The 18,319-nt window shown below is 41.0% G+C and overlaps 1 protein-coding gene across 1 annotated transcript in view; it reads left to right on the top strand.

Annotated features, from left to right (window-relative positions):
* Nucleotides 1-18,319, top strand: part of LOC125003946 — a 45,827-nt gene that overhangs the window by 17,694 nt on the left and 9,814 nt on the right. The window contains 14 exon segments of the mRNA XM_047578213.1: nt 149-331; nt 1,250-1,387; nt 1,973-2,224; nt 2,482-4,165; nt 4,167-4,345; nt 4,908-4,919; nt 4,921-5,094; nt 6,133-6,297; nt 6,585-6,758; nt 11,452-11,625; nt 11,891-12,064; nt 12,463-12,636; nt 15,504-15,688; nt 15,819-15,901. Coding sequence (XP_047434169.1) covers nt 149-331; nt 1,250-1,387; nt 1,973-2,224; nt 2,482-4,165; nt 4,167-4,345; nt 4,908-4,919; nt 4,921-5,094; nt 6,133-6,297; nt 6,585-6,758; nt 11,452-11,625; nt 11,891-12,064; nt 12,463-12,636; nt 15,504-15,688; nt 15,819-15,901 — 3,751 coding nt within the window.

The raw sequence follows: 18,319 nt of genomic DNA, 5'->3' as shown, positions 1-18,319 counted from the left end.
AAGTGGACAGAAGAAGGTTGAACAATGAGACAGGGTGAGTGTTGACATGACATTATTATCACTCCAGTCCGTTTTCTCTTTGTGGGCTGTGAAGGGAAAAAAGACTGCGTGAAAGAAACAGAAAGTAAAGTGTGTGTGTGTTGTTTTCTTGTTGTTCTCTATGTGTGTCTCTTGAACAACCTGTTGGTCCTGATTCTTTTGCTCTGTGTGGCTGGTTTATCTGTCAGACTGACTCCATTAGAGGAGGACAAGAAGGACAGAGCAGAGTCTCTAGGATCCAGATGTCTGTCTATGAAGAGTCCAGACTTCATCCTCCAGACTCAGACACAAAGTAAGAGAACTGCTACAAACGTCTGTAACGGTGTTTAGTGTGAAATGATCTAAAAGAACAGTTGGAATCATTTTATTTATTTATTTATTTTGAAAAAAAAATGACAGGGATTTGTATATATCATCAACCAAAGGTTAATGTGGAGGTGTAAATCAGGAACAAATAAGAAGTTGCATTCTGAGACTTCTCATTATTCAGTTTTAGTCGATGTACAAGTATTTCTCTGCCAGGATACAGGTTACTGTAGTTCCCTCAGGTTTTTAACATGAACTAATATGATCTAGAAGTGTTTAGTCAGCAAAACATGTTCCTGTGGTTTTCTGAACCCACTCAAAAATGTATATTTATTACTCCGCTGGAAAGGAAAATCTGAATTCCTTGGTAATTTAGTAAAATGAAAAAAGAAAAAAAAAGTAAACATTTAATAACTCCACCTCCCATGAGTCTTTAGCAGAAAGGAATGTATTTGAACTAGACAGAGCAGAGCAGGTTGGACAAGATTTGTTGCAGGATGACGACAAGTCTCAGTTCAGAGTGTGAGCAGCGTTACATTGGAGATGAAGACTGAGCTCAGGGAGGGACAGATGAAAAGGAACAAGAGGGGAGAGAACAGAGGAAAGAGGCAATGAGGAGACGAAAACCAAGTCCAAGCTCATGAAGTCTGGACACAGACTGGGTAAATACCCGGCTCAAAGCTTAGTGGATCCATTCTTCATATCATATCATATCATATCATATCATATCATATCATATCATATCATATCATATCATATGATCATTGAGCTCATAAAGTTCATCAGAGTGGTTTAAAGGGGTTTTAGAAGTTTCTGGTTGAATAAAGAAATCATCTGATTGGAGGAGACTGAGTGTAACTGAAGTTGCTGTAAACTCACTGAGTGTTACTGGTTTTACTCTCAGACTGAATGAAGTCCAGAAGATGGAGGAACAGAAGGATGGAGCAGAGTCTAGAGCATCTAGCTGTCTGTCTATGGAGAGTGACAGGTCCAGAAATAAACCTCCACTCTTCAATGAAGAACCTGGACCCTCAGACACAAAGTAAGAGACTGTTTGTACTGTAAACTGACCTGATGGAAGATGATGATTTTTGGATGAAGCAGAAATGTTCTGCTGAAAGATTTATAGTCATGATGCAGATGATTTAGTGCAGGTAGGTAAGATCCCAGTCTGGGTTTTAGAACCAGGAAGTACTGATGGTATTTCTGTCGTAAAACACCTGAGAACCTCCATTTCAGAATGTCCACTCATCAATATTCAGATATATTTGTCCTAATGTTGAAGTGTTCACAGATTTCCAGCTGGCTACTAGTGGATGGACTGAACTAAAGTTTTCTCCTCCTCCCATAGTCAGTGTGTAGCAACTAGCCAGTATAGTTAGAGTGTGATCTTTATCTGATCAGTCCTCCCTATCAGTCCAGTTCAATATCAGAAACACTTGTTAGACTCTTCTAAGCTCAGTTCAGACTGAACTAACCCAAGCTGAAACAGTGAAGGACAGAACCAGCTCTCTTTGATGGAAGGCTTTTACTGTGGAGTCTCTGCTTCTGGACATTGATGTCAAATGTTGATATGTTTCACCAACAATGTGTAAATGATGTTAGTGATGAAGAAATGTGTTGGCAGAGAGAGGAAGAGGAGTCATGTTTCTGTGGAGGAGCAGTTGTCCTGCTGTGCTTTGTGTCAGGATGTCCTGAAGGATCCAGTCTCTAGCAGCTGTGGACACTGGTTCTGCAGACAGTGCATCACCTCATACTGGGACCAGTCTGCTTCATCAGGACACTCCTCCTGTCCCCAGTGTGGACAAAGACCCAGATCAAGTAAGACTGTACATCTGTCTGCTGATGGACTCATAACTGGAAACCTGTTGATTTCATCCAGACACATTGTTGTGTTCTGCATCATTGGGATTTAAGATCATTATAAAAATCATTCTAAATGGAACCACCAAGACACCGTGCTGCCCAACAACAACAGTGAGCTGTTAGATAAAGAGCTGCAGACGAGCTACTAATGTTTCCAACAAAAATGTTTCATTGTAAGAAGAAAAAACTCATTTAAAGTAAATTTTCTGTTCTTTGTGGATTCAAACAAGGATGACTGTTTTCTTTCTGTCTCACATCTGTTCCTTTTTTTCCAGCGGACGCTCATCTGCACAAGGTTTTAGGTGAACATAAGATCAGTCTGAAGAGGAGATGTGAACATGTGACTGAAGGAACTGATTTGAGAGGAAGAGGAACCCTCCTCAACAGGATCTACACTGAGCTCTACATCACAGAGGGACAGAGTGAAGAGGTTAATACCCAACATGAGGTGAACCAGCTTGAGACAGCTTCCAAGATGGAGGCCCTCCATGACACTCCAATCAGGTGCCAGGACATCTTTAAAGCCTTACCTGACCAACAGAGACACATCAGAGTGGTTCTGACCTACGGCGTGGCTGGTGTTGGAAAAACCTTCTCAGTGCAGAAGTTCACTCTGGATTGGGCAGAGGGTTTGGAAAACCAAGATGTCAGTGTGGTGATTGTGCTTTCGTTCAGGGAGCTGAACTTGATCAAAGATGAGCAGTACAGTCTTCTCAGGCTGCTCCATGTTTTCCATCCAACATTACAGAAGGTCACAGCAGAGCAGCTGGCTGTCTGGAAACCTTTGTTCATCTTTGACGGCCTGGATGAAAGCAGACTTTCATTGGACTTCAACAACAGTGAGGTTGTGTCTGATGTCACACAGAAGGCATCAGTCAACGTGCTGCTGACAAACCTCATCAAGGGGAACCTGCTTCCCTCGGCTCTGGTCTGGATCACTTCCAGACCTGCAGCAGCCAATCAGATCCCTCTTACATGTGTTGACAGGGTAACAGAAATACGAGGCTTCACTGACGCCCAGAAGGAGGAGTACTTCAGGAGGAGGTTCAGTGATGAAGAGCTGTCCAGCACAATCATCTCCCACATCAAGACCTCCAGGAGCCTCCACATCCTGTGTGGAGTCCCAGTCTTCTGCTGGATCACTGCTACAGTTCTGGAACACATGTTGACTACAGAGCCGAGAGTAGAGCTGCCCAAGACCCTGACTGACATGTACTCACACTTTGTGGTGGTTCAGACAAAGAGGAAGAAGAACAAGTACCATGGGGGACATGAGACAAGTCCACAGGAGCTGATGGAGGCTGACAGGGAAGTTCTTCTGAAGCTGGGGAGGCTGGCGTTTGAACATCTGGAGGAAGGAAACATCATGTTCTACCAAGAAGACCTGGGGCGCTGTGGTCTGGATGTGACAGAGGCCTCAGTGTACGTAGGAGTTTGTACAGAGATCTTCAAAAGAGAGAGTGTGATCTTCCAGAAATCAGTCTACTGCTTTGTTCATCTGAGCGTTCAGGAGTTTCTGGCTGCAGTCTACATGTTCCACTGTTACACCAACAAGAACACAAAGGTAGTGAGGAATTTCCTGAGAAACAAATACCAAGAGAAGAAATCAAATTTGTCTTTTCTCCAGAGGATTTATTATTATTTTGTAAAGAAGCTCAGCTGTGTCTTATCTCTGGATGACTTCCTGTTTGGAGCCATGAAGAAATCCCTGCTGAGTAAAAATGGTCACCTGGACCTGTTTGTTCGCTTTCTTCATGGCCTCTCTCTGGAATCCAACCAGAGACTCTTAGGAGGTCTGCTGGGTCAGATAGAGAACAGTCCAGAAATCATCCAGAGAACCATCAACAACCTGAAGAAGATCAACACTGATAAAATCTCTCCTGACAGAAGCATCAACATCTTCCACTGTCTGATGGAGATGAACGACCTCTCAGTTCATCAGGAGATCCAAGAAATTCCTGAAGTCAAAGAACAGATCAAAGAAGGAACTCTCTGAGATCCACTGCTCAGCTCTGGCCTACATGCTGCAGATGTCAGAGGAGGTTCTGGAAGAGTTTCACCTGGAGAAGTACAACACATCAGAGGAGGGACGACGAAGACTGATCCCAGCTGTGAGGAACTGCAGAAAGGCTCGGTGAGTCCTGATGTGATCATTAATAGAATTGAATCGATAAGTTGAAACTAGTAGTTGCATATGTCTGTGAAGGTTCTCAGTCATCCAGGTCATGGTAATCCAAAAAAGCATTGAATAAGGTCAGCTGGACTTGTAGAATTTCTTGAAGAAATAGTTCTAGTACTAGTTTATCAGAACTGAAGAAGCTACTCGGATGAGTGGCGAAACGTCTTCAAGATATTCTACAAGTCCAGCTAACCTTATTCAACGCTTTTTTGGATTAGTAGTTCCATGTAGTTTATCGATAGCAAGAAGAAAGAAGTAGACGATTTTATGTCCAATTGTTGGAGCAGCATGAATCAATTAAGCCTAACCTTACAGGTAGAACCATTACCCCAACATTTATCACAGTACCACCAGTAGCACAGACCTTGTAGAACTCCATCAGTAAGTTTGTTGACATGAACAAACAGCAGCACTTATATGTAGTTGATCAAATATAGAGTTGTTGTATTCATTCAGTCTGGATTTCAAATGTAAATGATCTGATTTAACAATAGATTTATATGTTTTCTAATCACAGATTAACTGGATGTGGAGACTCACTGTGAGGTTGTGTCCTCAGCCCTGAAGTCAAACCCTTCCTATCTGACAGAACTGGACCTTAGTGGAAATAACTTAAAAGATTCATTAATGAAGCATCTGTCTGCTGGACTGGAGAGTCCAAACTGTAGACTGGAGACTCTGAGGTCAGTTCACTGACTGGAGCCGTTGTAGATTTTATTTATTCCATTCATTGAGTGATGTGTCAAATGTTCTTCAGCTGATAAATGTTCAGTATTTCCATGACGACAAATCTGAAGAAGTTTCTTCAAATAATATTGAACAATAGTTTTTCCTTGTGGCTCCAAATAGAAGTGAAAGACTTGAGCAGGGTTCATTTAAAGGGGACAGAAGTGGAGTCATGACGGGGAGATGATGTGAGCCTCCACAGGTTCATGTTGTGCTCCATCAGTCAGTGAAGATGAAGTCAGGAATGATGAGACTGTAGAGTGTGTGAGGATGTGAATGAGGCTGTTGAAGATCTGATGATAGCAGATAAAAACAGGCTTCAGAGAGTCTGAGAGAGAGACAGGTCAGAGAAAGAAGAGAAAGACATGAATGGAAAACTGGACGAAGGTGAAGTTAGGAGCTGTGATGATGTTAATGGATCAGAAGCTGACATGGCTGCTACAGAGACAAGCCACAAAGCTGCTGTGGTGAGGTGTGTGTTAAAGCAGAGTCCTGAACAGCAGCCTAACACAGGCCCAAACATCCCAACAAAGCAGGATTCAGGCTCAGTGTGAGGATTTCAAACAGAAGCTGGAGAAGAAACAGGACTCTGTTGGAATGACTGCAGAAAGAAGGCAGGTGAGACCAGTCCTAGTGTTGGTGGTTTAGAGCCAGAAAAGAGTTTTGTTCCTGAAAGATTCCCACTCTGTGGAGTATATGAAGAGATCTTCGATCAGTGACGTTTGAACTACAGCAGCTTCTTCTGCTCATTTTCATCTGACTAAAGGTTGAGCTCATTTCCAGAGTCGAGGGTCTCTGACAACAAAGGCTCAGTCTCTTCTGGTTTTTAGCCTGGACCCGGGAATTAGCAACTGTTACTGGGTTTAGGCAGAAAATGATGATGTCTGTAGAAGACATGATGGAGATCCACAATAACACAAGAACAGAGTCAGTCAGACATGTCTGATTAGATTTAATCTAAGCTACATTATTATTATTGTTATCTACATCTTCTCTTCTTTTTTCAGTTTGTGGAGCTGCAGGTTGTCAGAGATCAGCTGTGATTCTCTGGTCTTAGCTCTGAAGTCCAACCCCTCCCATCTGAAACATCTGGACCTGACTAACAACGACCTGAAGGATTTAGGAGTGAAGCAGCTGTGTGGTTTTCTGGAGAGTCCAGACTGTAGACTGGAGACTCTGAGGTCAGTTCACTGTCTGTTACTGTTGTAGATCTGATATGTTTTATCACCAACTGAATCTAATTCATGTTCATCCAGAACTTTCCTCCATAAATTCCTCCTGTAAATGTCCTTTAGTTCAAGACCAGTGTTTGTAGTAGAAGCTGTAGAAAATGTCCACTGTTAGTTGTTAAAGTCAATGAAGCTTAAAGGCTGTTAGGACACAGTAATGTTGAGCTGAACATTTAAAACCTGAACACGTATGATTGAATTATTCAGGATTTAATGTACATATTCTATTTTTTATTCAGGTTGAGGAGCTGCAGTTTGTCAGACATCAGCTGTGATTCTCTGGTCGCAGCTCTGACGTCCAACCCCTCCCATCTGAAACATCTGGACCTGAGTAACAACAACCTGAAGGATTCAGGAGTGAAGCAGCTGTGTGGTTTTCTGGAGAGTCCAGACTGTAGACTGGAGACTCTGAGGTCAGTTCACTGTCTGTTACTGAGATCTGATATGTTTAATCACCAACTGAATCTATTTCATGTTCATTCAGAAATTTCCTCCACAAATCTGTAAAAGTCTTTTTTTTTAGCAGAAAATGTCAGCTTCCTGCCAGTGTATCATCACCAAACACTTTCAAATGTTCAACAATTGTCACGAAGTTTTGTGGTCACACTGACAACATTTTATTCCGGTCTTGAGATGAGCATATTTGAGCTTGGTTCTGAGCTCCTGGTACTGTTTTTTGTCATATACAGACCACATACAGTTCAACAGTATAACATATAGTTCTTGGAAGGGCTGGTGTCTAAATATGATCAGATTTGAATAGTCGTGAATTTTATTATCTGCGTGTGTTGTCCTGGGAAGCTGTTGGCCAAAGACTTTTGAAATCTCATTGACTCTTTTAATCTTGTACAGAAAGTGTCTGCTCCTACACAACAACATGTGCCTACTCTCTTTTTTTAACACATGGTTTGACTCTTGGTAACTTAGAAGTGTGTGATACTGCAGTTTTAGACCATATGCCTGTTGTATTCGACATAAAAATTGGGAAAGCTGTTTTAGTCACAGCATTTTTATCAGAACACACATCATACTCTAACTGTTCCACAATCAACCTGTATGGAGAACTCCATTTAAATGGGTTTCCTCTTATTTTGCGCTCTCTTCCAGGCAGGTTTTTCAACTGTGGGACTGGATTTGGCAGGTGTGACTCCCATATGTCCCTCTATGGGAGCAGATATCCGTTTAAATGTGTCTGATTGCCAAGGGGATTGGAGGATTCCCATGCAGCTGGCCTTTCTCTCAGCTGTTTTTTCTTTGCTGCTACGAGGGAAGGATTTGACTCATTGTCACACAATGAGACGAAATGACCATCTTCCCCACACTGGAAGCAGTACCAAGGGCGTAATTTGCTGCTCATTTTGATAGTGGGGTTCTGCTGAGTAGTTCCTTTCTTTTTTATGAGGTGGGCCTCGGCTTTGGCAATAGAAGCCAGGGACTTTGTTTTCTGTTTGGGCAACTTCTGTTTTTGACTCTCAATTGTCAAGCTATTAAGCTGGGCACTAATGTCTGACATGTGTTTCCTCAGCGTCTCAACTTCAGTGCAATAATCAGAATCAGTAACGGCATGTGCTGTTTGAAGATGAGACGTAACACGCTGTTTACTGGCACTATAAGCAGGCTTGGTGCTTCCCAGATGCTGCTTCATGCGACTCATTTTCACCGCCTGTTTATCCTCTTCTGTCCTTAATAGCAGCAACAGTTCTGCAAAGGGCTGCAAAAGGCGGATTCCTCTTCCTTTGTTCAAGCTGGAGGTCGACTATTAAGGAATTTTCCCAGCAGCCGCGACAGAACTGCTTTAAAAGCTGCTGGTCGAAGTCATGAGAGGACACACCACCACGTCTCATAGTTGTGCTCAGTGCCACATGCATCCTCTGCAGAAAAGCACATGGCTTCTCCCCATCATTTTGAAGTGTAATCATGAATCTGGCATATAGTTCATCGCCATCTTCAACTGTTACATAGGTAGAGTCCAGTAGTTCAACATAGGCCAAAGGTTAAGCATGTGGGCCAAGATGCTTAGTCATCTCAGACGAAGGAGGGAGGAGACTGTCGAGGATGCAATGTGTGCAGTGAGAGTCAGAGTCTGAGGGATCTTTCATGAGAAATTCAACACTGGTACGCCATGTGTCGAAATCCGCTTCGATATTAGGACATGGATATCTCCCTGAGAAAGCTCGAAGCCTACCTGGTATAGCAAGGTGTGATGGGCTTCCACTGCTGCGGACAATGTGTTCAACTACCACTCGTTGAATGCTAGGGGGATTCAAGTCGATGGTGTACTGGGTTGTGCTACAAGTAACAACTGGAGGAGTCGCCGACAAGGTTGACTCGGTCAGGGTTTTTGTGAGGTTCGAAGAGGTATGAGGCTGACCCTCATCGTGAGAAGATTTCCTAGCTGCAAGATCAGATGGGTCAATGGAAGAAGGGCATAAAGAGGATGAGACATTTTCCTGGTGAGGTGGTTCCGTTTGGGAGAGTGGGCTCTGCTCAGGAGAGGAATCTTGGTGAAGCTGAGGAGAAGAGGACAGTGTGCTAGCTGTAGACAAAGCAAGATGTGCCAGCTCTTCTTTCAGCATTTGCTCTAATGATGTTCCACTCAGCTTGGCAATGTCACAAAGTTGTTCCATGTATGTTTTGGTAGCTTTGCTTCGGGCATCTAGTGTGTAAACACTTGCCAAGCTCTTCACTTCATGCTGGTCTGGGTGGGGCTTTGAAGCTTAAGGGGCAACAGGAGCTCTTAAGCTTCCATAGTGCTATGTGTGAACTCCACAATGATGTGTCTGTGGAAATCTGATTTGGGATCATCTATGCAAAGAAAACATTTGATTGAACCATATTTCTGAAGGTAAGTAGATACTTCATCATCACTATCTGTCTCAGTTAATCCACTAACCACTACATAGCAGGTAATTGCAACTGATTCCTGCATTACTTTTTCCATTTTTCCGTATTTATTTTTGGGAACCTACCTTTAATTTCAGCAACTTGTACACACAAAATAAACTCAACACACTCCACACAGCTCTCCTGGCTGGCTTGCCCAATCTGTAACCCTTGTTACGATGTGATAAAAGAGCACAGGTGAGTAATAGTTAATGTTAGTAGATGGACCAGTACTAGAAGACTATAAGCTTGTAAGCTTGTCTTTGTTGTTGAGTAATCAAGAGACACAAGCAACAATGGTTTGAATTTTTTGTGTGGCCACTTGTTATTAATAACCAATAACACAATGAAAATACAACAGTTTGGGGAAAGGCATTCAATAAAAAATAACAAACTAAAATAATAAAAGCCAGCAAAATAAAACCCTCTGTCCCAAAGTTAGTGTTGGGGCATTTTTTCTTCAGATCCATGTCAAGTGTTTCGGTGTATCAGTGTTTTTTTATTTTGTTCTACCACACAGTCCATGAGGAAGGAGGAATGAAGGAATCCTTCACCACTCTCAGTTCAATGTCAGTAGTTTCGATGTGGCTCACCACCCAGTTCACACTGGGAATCTATGGACTCTGGATGCAGTCTCTTTGGATCTCTGGAAACCTCACATGAACCCAGCTGGAAACTCCACGATAGACGGTGGACCGTGGCTGGGACTTCATCAAATGAAGTCACAGAAAAAAAAAAAAAACCCTGACCTAGAGGGAGGTCAAAGCAGATCCAAATAGCATATTGATTATCACCAATTAACAATACTCAATTGCATTAACCAGTTTAAATCATGTTCTCAAAAGGTTTAGTTGTACAACAAAAATCTAATCTATCTTCAGTTCGAGATTTCAAGTATTAATTTGTAGTTGTGAAACTATAAATACATAAAATTTATAAATACAAAGTGCTTTTATATTCAAGTACTGCAGTTACATTAATAACTTTCAAGTTTCAAGAAATAGTTTTAGTTACGTTAGTAACAGAAATGACAATTTTTCTAAATAAAAAAAAAATATTGCATAGTACCCTTTAATTTGGTAAAAAACTGCATTAAATTCAGAAAACCCATGTCATCTACAGGCATTAAGGCCTAACGTGCTTAATTGTCTCTCTTTGCACTGATAACAGTGACAAACTGCACTAAATATTTACCTCTTTAAGTACCACAAGCACACACTTACATTAAGCAGTCTCACCAATATCTTTATTTTCAACATATGTAGTGAACAACAGCTTAGAAAAATATTCCTTAGTAAATCACAATGAACAACACTGAATTGATTAGGCCATTTGGATGTGACACCAACAACCTAAGCTGCTAAGCTCAAGTCAATGCTCCATTAGCATCACAATACAATCTCAGGTGGCTATAGCACCATTAGCACCTTTTTTCCTTTCATGGCTGTTGCGCTAATTAATATAACTTTCAGCCGATTCACAATCAACCAAACAAGTAACAAATGAATATAAAGTACATTATAATCAACCAAACGGGTTAAAGAGTGTTTTTTCACTCACCGAGTGATCAATTAAGGAACGAGTGTTCCAGCAATTACCCTCGCCCAGTCGGCAGAAATCTCACACTGCTCTACAAAGTTTAAATGTTAACAATATACCGGTCAACCAGTGCTTAACATCATCAAAAATTATTCCAACTCAGTTTAAAACATTATTTACCCCGTGGATGATAACAGGTTTTATTTTCGTTTGGATCAGACAACGCATGAAGCAGCAACCATGAACATGGCTGCAACCAACAAGGTTGATCACCTGGGACGCACGAGGTGCACTGATTGGCTAATTGAGAAGGTCGTTCTACGTAGCCCTCTACAGCAACTCTTTTTTTCTTTTTCTCTCTATTTCTCCTTTTCTCCATTTTAACACTCTCTAATAGTTTTAGTGCATATAATGAATTTCAAAGAATTATTTATTTCAAAATAAAAGTAATTATTTGTAAAGCAACTATTTATTCCAAAATAAAATAAATTGCTTTTAGAATTTTAATGACTGCTCAATGACTTTTTTTAATGAATTGTTTTTTCTTTCACAAATAAAATAGATTATTTTAAGAGGATAGTCTTTTAAATTATGTCAATTTACAGCCTGGGCTTCATCATCATTCAGGGTTAGGGTTACCATGTCTGATTGGATTTTTATCTACATCTTCTTTTCTTCGTTCAGATTGTGGGCCTGCAGGTTGTCAGAGATCAGCTGTGATTCTCTGGGACCAGCTCTGATGTCCAACCCCTCCCATCTGAAACATCTGGACCTGAGGATCAACAACCTGAAGGATTCAGGAGTGAAGCAGCTGTGTGGTTTTCTGGAGAGTCCAGACTGTAGACTGGAGACTCTGGAGTGAGTTCACTGTCTGTTACTGTTGTAGATCTGATATGTTTAATCACCAACTGAATCTAATTCATGTTCATCCAGAACTTTCCTCCATAAAATCCTCCTGTAAACGTTCTTTAGTTCAAGATATGTGTTTGTAGCAGAAACCGTAGAAAATGTCCACTGTTGGTTGTTAAAGTCAATGAAGTAACGTTGACATACACATTTAAAACCTGAAAACATCTGAATGAATTATTCATGATTTAATTTACATAGTTTATTGTTCATCCAGATTGAGTGAATGCAGTTTGTCAGAGATCAGCTGTGATTCTCTGGGACCAGCTCTGAAGTCCAACCCCTCCCATCTGAAACATCTGGACCTGAGTATGAACAACATAAAGGATTCAGGAGTGAAGCAGCTGTGTGGTTTTCTGGAGAGTCCAGACTGTAGACTGGAGACTCTGGAGTGAGTTCGTTGAGTTGTACTGTATGTCTGATATGTTTAATCAACAACTAAATTTAATTAATTTTCTTATTTAACTTTATTGTTCATTGGTGCTTCATTCCTGGTCAACACACACAGATGAGATCATGTGTTCAGATGCAGGTGTTTAAGGTGTGTTTAGTGTCTGAGCTACCTGCTGTTTCATCATCATTCAGTCACATTTAATTTGGAGTCAAACCTGCTGTGATCCATGTATCAGTCTATTCTCTCTGAACCACAGCTGCTGGAAGGAGCTCACACACCTCACACTGTCACACATTACTGTCTATAGAAGACATTATGGAGATCCACAATAACAGGACAAAGTCACTCTAACATGTGAGATTAAATTTGATCTATATCATTTATTCTTTGTTCAGATTGAGTAGCTGCAGGTTGTCAGAGATCAGCTGGGATTCTCTGGGACCAGCTCTGAAGTCCAACCCCTCCCATCTGAAACATCTGGACCTGACTAACAACAACCTGAAGGATTCAGGAGTGAAGCAGCTGTGTGGTTTTCTGGAGAGTCCAGACTGTAGACTGGAGAGTCTGGAGTGAGTAGAGGATTGTAGCCAGTCCATGCTACATTCAGCAGTATTGTCCTAAACGCAGTTTGTATCAAAGTCAACACATACTGGCTGAGTTCTTTGTTTTTCTCTCTAAAGATGGTGATGAAGGTCTTTGTAAGGAGCTGAGAGACGATGAGCTGTGTCCTGATGATCCAGAAGTTGAAGCAGCAGCAGTTTGTGTGTAGAGAGACTCTTCTGTTCAGCAGAAACATGAGATAAAACACATACATTATCCTCACAGTGATGCAGTGTAGTGTAAAATTACACAACAGCAGCCAGTGTTCAGTTTTAGTCATTCAGCATATAGTTGTGTTTCTGTTTCTGCTGTTTGATTTATAGACTCCACTGAGTCAACATTGGAATCTAAAGCTTTTCTGATATTTCCTGACACTGTTGGAGCTTCAGTTCAGTTCCAGTGGTTTTGTGCTGGAATAAAATCTTGCACTGAAAAAATAAAGCCTTGTTTAAACTTAAAACATTTGAAGTAATCAGTCACACCTAATTTTTGGATTTGGCTCAGTGTAAGTTGTTAATTCAGTTTAGCCTGTATTTTGTAACTCCATGCAAACTAATTTCCGAAGTTGCACCAACTAAAATTTTCATGTTGTCCTAAAGAAGTTGTCTTTATTAATTCGATGTAAATAATAAAATATTGAAATATTTAACTTCATATAAACCACTTAAGAAAGTTGGAGCAAACCAATTATTTTAAGGTGTCCCAAATAAAATTTGTGGTTATCATAAACTTATATACTGTATAACATACATAAATTTGCTTTAATAAATACTCAGAAAGCATTTGTTTAAGAACTTGTTATTTAATGTTGTTGTTTTTTTAAATCAACATTTATACATGTATAAAGATAAACAGTCCTTAACAGAAGAATGCATGCAAGACACACACATTTCAAATCTCATCTTTTCTTCTAAATCCTGCTTAACCAGAACATACTAAATAAATTTCAAACCAAGTCTTCTGATGAAATAACAAACAGAAAAGCTGAACCAACTTTTGTTTGTGAATGGAATGGAAAACGTCTTCAGAAAACATGTATTAAAAAGTAATGCAGTCAGAGAGCTCCTCGTTCAGGACCTCTATTCCATCGATGACCATCTTAATGTCTTTGGATGAATGGAAAGGATTGTCTCTCCCAGCGACAAACATTGCCATGCTTGTATGTTCCAGTTGATCAGCCTCGGGTTCCTGCACTCAGAAACAAAAGAAGCAACATGAGGACAAATGTAAGAATATACAGTAGAGTGCAGACCTAACATTACATCGTGAACAGCAGATGAGAGTAGGAAGTGATTTTTTACTAAGGATCCAGTATGTTGACTATCAGAACACAGATGTTTTGTGTAAAAAGACAATAGATTGCTCTGTTTTTCTAGTGAGAAGTGAAAGTTATGATCATAACTAAAGTGAAAATGCAACTATCTGAAAAGTGGAAAAAAATAAGGTTGGTAGGAGCGTAGCCTTCTGCAGCCTGTCTTTAGCAACCACTTCACCTGAGGGAACCTGCTTTTTGTGGCTTCATTTATATAGCATTACGTTGCAATAACCGTTCGGGCTTTGGTGGCACTCTTTAAGTTGTTTTAGTACTTCGTGTAACACAGTATCAATCCATAGTGTCGTTGATGTGCCTATCTTTGGTCACTTCATGTTATGTTTTAATTGAATGTGCAGCCAAAGTTTTAACTTAAATCAAATTGAATCCTCCAGTTTATAACTGTGTTTTTGGATTGTAACAGTATGAAATGTTGTTGGTATAACCACCTCAAAAGACACCACAGTTTCATAGTATTTCAAAGTTATTGCTGTAAAGGAGTGAAAATGAAAGATTTTTTAAAAACACTTCTAATTTAAGTTTTCTGCAGGGCAATAGCGGGTATGCTATATACATAAAGTTTGATTAGACCGCTAACAGGGGCCGCAAAATCAACATAAGCTCTGCGAGCATACTGTTAGCTAAATGTTAGCCACTCACGGACACACATACAGGCTTCAAATGAGAACACAGTACCTTCGTGACTTACCAACGTATAGTGTTGTGCACGTTACTTTTAAAAAGTAATAAGTTATCGTTACTAGTTACTTCTCCCAAAAGTAACTGAGTTAGTAACTGAATTACTCCACTATACAAGTAAGTAGTTACCAGGGAAAGTAACTATTGCATTACTTACACAGAACTTTTAATATTTATTGCCCATCAGACCACAGATAAAGTTACAGTTTGATAATAACCTGAAGAATGGACCCGTCAAACCCCCACTCCTTCAAAAAGCTGCTGATATTAGAATAAATCACTGTGTCCTGCTCAGAGCCCGATATCTGCCTCCAAATCCCCCTTTTTTCGGATGCAGAGCGCTGTCATGATCATTAAAGTGGGAGACATCACTTTACAAGCTGGATATAAACACAGTCACTGTTCATCTATGAGCTTCATTAACGATCGTGTAACAACACATTTGATTTGTTTGATTGAAAAAAAAAAGGAACAACAATCTCTGCCCTTCAGAGATCAGTCTTTATGGGAGTAGATCCAAACTTGTTTTTGAGCTGAAGCTTCTACAATGATCCAGTCTTTCAGGCCATTGAGTCAGAATTGTAACAGGCAGATATGAGTCAGAGAGAATAACTCTGACTTAACTCTGACTTAACCATGCTGCGGCCCTGCCTCCATGTACTAACGGCCGAAACATATCGTCTGTTCCAAAGTCAATGCCAGAATGATATTTATGATTGGACTGTATAAAGTCCATATACTAACTTTATTTTAGGAAGAAGAATGTAAAGCTCATTAGATGTTACTTACCAATATCCATCACTCTTTCTTCCATGTTCTCGGAAGTGAAAAATGCGCCAAAATCAATCCTCTGCAAGTTTATGAGAGCGTGCAAAAAAGGATGAAATTCCTGCAGCAGTTTAAGAAGTTCAACTTCAACTTGCCAAAGAGAATGATGGTGCACTTTTACACGTGCATCACCGAGTCCATCTTCACCTCCTCCACTACTTCCCTGTTCCAGGGATGTGGCAGTAGATGTATATTTAGGTTTAGTGGGAAAAAGGGGTGCAATGATTATCGGTATGATGATAAACTGTGGTAAAATTAGTTAGTATTTCCGTTAAAACTGTGTTTGATAACAGCTCTTTTAATAATTCACAGTGATGGGGTCATTTCAGCCCTCACTCCCTCAGACGCAGGTGCACAAAGGTGCTCCGAAAACTCAGAGTAAAAAAGCTCTGCAGGTAACACGTGAACACCACCCACAACCATACAGGGAGTGTTAAGATAAATGAACTTGTAGCAGAATGCATGATGTGGGGACTTAATAGTGGAGACTGCCCTGGTTTGTCTGTCAAATGTCAAAACGCTGCCACTTAATTATGCATGTCTGGTCTGTTGGTCTGTCCACTGTATAGCTATCTTTCCGAGAACCAGTTTAAGTTTCATACCGTCAGATTGAGAGCATTTGTGTAAAGTGAGGACATTTTGGCCAGTCCTCACTTTTTGGCTGTTTTAGGGTAAAGGTTACAATTAGGTTATGGTCAGTGTTAGGCATTTAGTTGGGATGGGTAGGGTTAGGGTAAGGGGCTAGGGAACGCATTATGCCAATGAGTGTCCTCACAAAGATGGCCGTGTGTGTGTGTGTGTGTGTGTGTGTGTGTGTGTGTGTGTGTGTGAGTGAGTAACTCATATTTACTACTTACTGGGGCTCTGTCACCCGGAACACACCAACACTGTGTGGGGCCCTAAATCGTGGACCCCACAGAGATTTTCATTTAAACTAGCTGAGGAGACTCCCCTGATATGCCTAATGCTTTTTTGGCTCACGAGTTGGCAAAATATGGAAATGTGCATAAGACATGTTTTGCTCTCTACTTGCCACTAGTGGTGGGAGTGTGGTACAGCAGACAATATTTTCTTTTGTTGGTGTTTTATTTTGTTTTTTTCAAAATAAAATTTGGTAAATCATTTCAGTGTGTATACAAGTACTTTTTTTTCAATATTTTGACCAAATTTCAACAATACCATGATAATAATGATACCTGTGTTAATTTTCTCATTTCACTGGCTTTAAAACAGTGTGCCGGTCGCCTCTGTGGTTAGCTGACTGTCTGGAAAAAGTGAAACTAAAAGTGTCGTTTCCAGAAAGTCCCAGGAAATGAAAGTTTACTGGAAACCAACAAGATCAGAGCCCACAGTTGATCAGAGAAGACTGAGGGTACCAAACATCTGGAGGAAGGTACACTGGACCAGAGGAACCACAGGAGCTCAGTCGGTCCATCATCATTTTTTCAGCTCCACCTCCAGGTCAGGGTTAGGATTAAAGTCACTGACATCAAACTGGTGTCTTGTTCTCAGTGAGGATTTCAGTTTTCTGTGAGGCTGTGTGAAAACACCTCCATTAAAGTGGTTGAGGTGAGAAACCAGACTCCACCAGGTGACTCCACCATCACCACCAGAGGTCTCCAAACAACAGCAACCAGCAGACGGACTCAACACACGCTCTTTGATACAAGGTGACACACACGGACATAGTTTTGTGTTCAAAGAAAAAATCAGCTGGCTTCAGGGGAAAGTCGCTAATATCAGAGCTGGAAATGTTTGTGCTCAGATATGAAGTTTTATTTGGACGCATGTGAGGAGATGGCTGTACAGACAGAATCTTTTAGAAGAAATGAATCTCTATCTCTAGAGGAATAAACAAGATGAAACTAAATTAAACACAATTTAACTGCTGCTCTCACTTTAAATATAGTTACACGTTGAACAGATTTTAACCTGTAATGTGGTTCCTATGTGACATCTCTGGAACATTAAGAGAACATGTTTAAATTAGTTCTTTTTTATGATGCATCAACAGACTAATCTTGTGCGCTTGGCACCGTGGTAAGCGACGCCTGTTGCAGCAGCTCCTGAGTGCGTGCTTTGTGTGTTTTATTCACTTTTCTCACTGTTTGTGTTTCTATTTTTACCTTTTTGCCCCACTGGCATTAAATACTGTGCAGCAATGTTTTTCATGAATGCAGTCAAGTGCAGCTTATTGTGTTTTATAGAGATTTAGACAGACTTTAATGATCCACTCTCACACCCCAGACTGAAGCATTGCAACACCTGGCTTTGTACCTGTGGGGGCGGAGAGAGGCGTGACTTCTAGCAGTAAGAAGGGAGGAGGGTTGGCGCTGTATGTGAATGAGTGGTGGTGCAACCCTGGACACATCTGAGTGAAACAACATCTCTGTACCCCAAACGTGGAACTGCAGGCTGTAGGGTTACATCCTTATTATTTGCAGAGGGAGTTCACGGCCGCCATTGTGATCAATATTTACATCCCCCCATCAGCTGACGCCAAGGTGGCTGCTGACATGCTGCTGCTGGACGAATTTGTGGGGTGGGCTGGAAGTAATCACCTGCTGCTTAACTAGGACAAAACCAAAGAGATGGTGACTGACTTCAGGAGGAAGTCAGTCACCAACCCTAACCCTGACCATCAATAACAGACTGAATTGGAGGACCAACAGTACAGCTGTGTCCTAGAAGGCCTGGAGAGACTCTATTTCCTGAGGAAGCTGAGATCCTTCAACGTGTGCAGTAAGATGCTGGAGATCTTCTGCCAGTCTGTTGTGGCCAGAACCCTTTTCTCTGCTGTGGTCTGCTGGGGG

The sequence above is a fragment of the Mugil cephalus genome, chromosome 2, assembly GCF_022458985.1.
Source record: "Mugil cephalus isolate CIBA_MC_2020 chromosome 2, CIBA_Mcephalus_1.1, whole genome shotgun sequence".
NCBI classification, from domain to species: domain Eukaryota; kingdom Metazoa; phylum Chordata; class Actinopteri; order Mugiliformes; family Mugilidae; genus Mugil; species Mugil cephalus.
Note: the sequence above shows the minus strand (reverse complement) of the source record. Positions and strands in the feature narration are given on the sequence as shown.